The sequence below is a fragment of the Thamnophis sirtalis genome, unplaced genomic scaffold, assembly GCF_051295495.1.
Source record: "Thamnophis sirtalis isolate CommonGarterSnake01/CBP01778 unplaced genomic scaffold, rThaSir2_p1.2 scaffold_4, whole genome shotgun sequence".
Taxonomy (NCBI): domain Eukaryota; kingdom Metazoa; phylum Chordata; class Lepidosauria; order Squamata; family Natricidae; genus Thamnophis; species Thamnophis sirtalis.
The window spans coordinates 91,951,326-91,955,974 of record NW_028261384.1 but is presented as its reverse complement, the minus strand read 5'-3'; the positions used below and the strand labels follow the sequence as shown (position 1 = coordinate 91,955,974).

At 38.2% G+C, this 4,649-nt stretch overlaps 1 protein-coding gene across 1 annotated transcript; it reads right to left on the bottom strand.

Moving 5' to 3' along the window:
* Positions 1-236: 236 nt before the first annotated feature.
* Positions 237-4,241, bottom strand: LOC106547624 (la-related protein 6-like). The gene is made up of 3 exons (XM_087714434.1): positions 4,231-4,241; positions 2,163-2,373; positions 237-1,289 (listed from the first exon to the last, which is right to left on the bottom strand). The coding sequence occupies exons 1-3, from the start codon at positions 4,239-4,241 to the stop codon at positions 237-239; spliced, it is 1,275 nt and encodes a 424-aa protein (XP_087570560.1).
* Positions 4,242-4,649: the final 408 nt, after the last annotated feature.

The following is a 4,649-nucleotide window of genomic DNA, read 5'->3' as shown; positions in this document are numbered from 1 at the left end:
GAGTTGAGGAAAGGAAAGGAAAGGAAAAGAGACTAAATGAGGGAAACAAAACAGAGAAATTAAACGTATCTGCCAATTCATACAAGGCAGTTTTACACTGTGCACTGTGTCTTTTTCTCCAGAGCCTTCTTATTCATTGGACTTCTGGATTCCTTGGAATTGAACTCATTCCAAAGAATGTCCAATCACCATGCATAAAGATTTCACCCCCTGCCAGTAAATCACAAAGTTTAATGTTATAAGAAACCTCTCCCTCTCCCTCTGATATTGGGGAAACCCCTGGTCCCATCAGGCCCTCGAGGAAGGTGGACCACTGTAGGACAGACAACTTCTGGTTTACGGAAGATTGTGGAAGGTGGCCGTAAATTTAAAGACTCTGGGTTCTGTACACCTGGTTGTTTATTGGGTGTTACACACCACTTTGGTGTCCCCATGTTTCCTGGACCTACTCTATTGCCTGAGAAGGAATTGGATGGTTTTTGTAATTCTAATGTGCCTGACTTTGGTGCAGAAATAGGTGAGGGGCATAATGGCTTTGACAAAGGTTTGCATGATTCTAGAGCATCTGCATGTGATCGGCTAGAGGAAATTGGTTTATAGGCCTGACCTGATGAGTTGTAAGGCTTAGTTGTAGACATGACTGGAGGAGAGGAGAAATTCCGAGGAACGATAGGAGTAGAAACTCGGATACTATCTGGTTCTGTAGATGAACTGCGGGGGGAGAAGTCTTCGGGGCCTTCTGGTAACTTGTTGGACCATTTTGTAAAAGGCTTTAGTATCTCTTCAATCTTTGCACTATCTTCTTGAATGACCACATTGATCCTTTTGAGAGTAGAGAGGTTGATCACTTTGATCCTTTGCCCAGGAGAACAGAACTGCTTGTGGCGAAGCCCTTCAAAAGCCTTTTGGGCACTCTTCAACCTTTCATATTCCACCAATGCACACCATCTGCTCAAAAGCTCAGGATAAGAAGTGGTAGATTTCTTCACTGCGGAGGGAAGCTTTTTGCCAGGTCTGAAGATGCGTATGCAGGCAATGTCACCAAAAGGCCCGAACAGTTTTGTGAGTGTATCCAGAAAGTTTTCTTGAAGCAGGATTGAAGAACTAGCGGATTCTTCACATGAAATGACATTCCATGCAAGGAGCGTCTTGTTTAGAGGGACATTTACAAAGGTTTCTGGGATAGGCTTCTTCCTCCTCACTTTGGTCCCATCTTCATTGAGTTCCAGCAACTTCGAGAATTGCAGAGCATAAAGGGTCACTCGCCAGTTACAAGTTAAACATCTCATCTAGGTTTTTTTAAAGAGAAAAATATCAGTATTGAGTAAGATAACCTTGATAAAGATATGCAAGCTTTCTTGACAAGAGATAAAGCATCTTTTAAGTTCAGAATATACAGATAATATTCAGAAGTAGTTCAAACCTCTCTAATTCCCCAATTTTATTAAAATTATAATGATAAAATCTAATTCAAACTTAGCAAAAGAAATAAAAGGAATAAAAAGTGCAAGAAAAAAGAAAAGCGAAGAAAAAGAAAGGAAGTGACCTCCAAGAATAATCTTTTATATTTATCACAAATACCCCCCAAAATTATTCTTTCCTCTCTCTAAAATGGCAAACTCATCATAGTGGCTTGGATATTGTTTGTAAAAAGTACAGGAAAACAAGTTTATGAATTCCTTGTATAGCTGAAGTAGCCACAAATATTAAAAAGAAAAAAATATTTCATATTTTAGTTCAGTCTTTCCATATCCTGGGGTGCCCAAATATATTGAGCTACAGTGCCTACCATGTTCTCCAAATACCCCCATGGTTAGTACTTTTGAGTTGTAGATGGGACAGATAATCCAATATACTTGATGAGGAGCACTCTTAAAAACACAATATTTAAAACCATTCATCTACGTACATTTGGGAAAATAAGATTCTATCAGAGTATTAAAACAGGGAGTACTTTTCTTTCATTTGAACAACTATATTTGTTATCTACATTTCTAAAAGATACCTTTTTCTGTTTTTCCCCCCCCTCAATCCTAGAAGTTGACATTCCAAATATGGAAGGGCATCAGATTGGGGAAGGATAGGATGTTCAGACCCTTGGATCCAGGCAATACTTAACATCTCTCTTTACAGATAAACTTTTTTTAAAAAAAATTACCCACCTTTTTTAAACTTGTCAGAAGTTTTATGCTCACAAATCCCATCTTGTTCCTTTGTATATGCCTCAGGAGGAACAAATCTTTGAACAAGTTGTCATCTGAAAAGTAGAACTCTATTTGTGACACGATTTTTTTGATCAGGAGTTGATCTGGGATAATGAAATAGCTGCTTTCAGAGGCACTTGAGCTGAGATCATTAAAGTTCTGCTGTGTCCTATCCAGGGATAAGGAAAAAGAGCAAAAATGTAAAGCCAGTGTCTTAAAAATACAGTAGCATAGGTCAAATGTGGATAGAATTTTATTGCATATTTGCTATTTGCTCCTGTACTGTATTGCCAATTACCTCCACTAGACTGATTAGATCCCACAGATTAGGCCTCCTCCGAATTCCATCCGCCGGCCAGTGTTGACTGGCGACTACCTGGAGGAGAGCCTTCTCTGTGGCTGCTCCGACCCTCTGGAATGAACTCCCCGTGGAGATTCGAACCCTCACCACTCTCCAGGCCTTCTGCAAAGCCCTTAAAACCTGGCTGTTCCGACAGGCCTGGGGCTAAAGAACTGTTGCCCCCGCCTCGAATTGGTATGACTGTTGTGTTTTAATTATGCATTGTTTTTCGTGTCGTTTTAAATTTTTTGTTTGTATCCCCCTTCCCTGGTTGAGTTGTGAGCCGCCCTGAGTCCCCTTTGGGGGAAAAGGGCAGCATATAAATAAAATCAACATTCAACATTCATTCAACATATTGTAAGTTAATACTTGGGACCATCCTATAATTTGGTCTGTCTTTAGTTTAATGTTGTATGAATAAAATGATTGTGGCTTGCAAACTGTAGCTTTTGGCTTAGCATGCTGTGTTCTTCATCTGAATTTGGTATAGAAATGGGGCAATTTTTGAAAGACCATCAAAAGTCTGTGATATTCTATTGGGGGACAATATATGGCCACAACCTGACAAAATTGGCAAACATTTGCAAGCTAGGGCTAGAATCAGGTTAAAGGACTGGAGAAGGGGGTGCACTCTTCATTCTCTTCCTCATGGACACACACAAATCTGAGTTCCAGCCAATGTAAATGCACAATTTCTTATGGAAAAAATATTTTATTCAACTTTTACATTGCCATCTCATCTAACTAATGCTGGGAGGTTTAAAAAAATGCCTCCTGAAAAGCCATTGCATTTTAAGATGGTATTCTTAAAGTAATATTTAAGAGGAGTTCTGCCTGCAACATTTTCTATGCAATGGAATTCAATTATTTATTATTTATTTTATTAAACAAGTTTATATAGGCACTAATCTCACAGAAGTGACTTGAGTTCATGTAATAAGTAAATAAAACTACAGTGTAAAAACAATCTTTCTTTCTTTTTTAGAATTTAGAAAACTCTGGCCAGGAAAACCTGGATTGCTATGTTGTTATCATGTTACTGATGCTATATAACAAACTATATAATTAAAACTTCAGTGATGGAATGAAGGCTATCCAGCATTAGTGATGGACATAACAGAATTGGGTCGAGACGTCACACTAAACTATTATTTGCTTAGCAATGGTTAAAACATAATTGACTGTATTAACATAAGCCTTATATCTGGTTTATGAACTACAATGGGTTTTTAAACCATGATATATGCCTTATGTTACACAAGGACTAGAATCACACAAACTAAGCCAAACCCAAGAAAGCAATGTATATCGACTGAATATTGATTAGAAATTTTGGGATCTGTGCTCCCAAAACACACTTTGAAGAATATCAGGAAGATTGAAATAGAAGTTGGTTTTCTCAATCTGGAATGTTTCCCTTGATGCACGGAAGAGATTTCACCACCAGATAAGCCCAGCCCCTCTGCTTCTCATTGTTTTTTCTTCTCTTAAAATAACCGTCTGTTTATCACTCACCATTTAGTTCAGAGAAGATTTTACCCATAGAAATAAATGGAAAATCTTGCTCACCTAGCCACTATATTCTCTCGTGGCAAAAAATTACTTCTTGCAGGCTGAGAATGGGAAGTGGGAGGAAAATATCTAGAGGTCTGGGCTGGAAAGAAACATTTCAGCTCAGATTCACACCTGAAAGCCATTGTAGGATAGAATGCTTCCTCTGTGAAGAAGACACAAGAGAAGCCCTGTAGAAAGACAGCATTTTTAAAATTACTATTTGTTGCAAACTGACCCAGTTCAGATAAATCACATTATGTTTAGCTTAATGAATGAATCCAGCCACAGACATCCAAGGAAGCTCAAAAGTGAAACATCCTCTTAAGAAGACTCAGAAGAAAACTAAAAATAAACAAGCATCAACCCAAAAGTAACTTCTAATTTAAAAATTGTTGCAGCAAAATCCTAAACACTAAGTTGCATTTCTATTATTTTGCCCCCAGAAACATACAATTAATTTAAGGTCCCCTTGTTGCAGCTTCAAACTTCTCCTTGTTTCCCCAATCTAGGTTGGAGCAGAAGCACAAGTGGTCTTTTTTCATAATATTCCT

Bases quoted from the DNA above. Each gene is read 5' to 3' on its own strand.
- LOC106547624 (XM_087714434.1), bottom strand. The intron at 1,290-2,162 runs GTGGGTAATTTT...AAAAAAACCTAG, and splicing joins TTCTGACAAGTTTAAAAAAG to ATGAGATGTTTAACTTGTAA.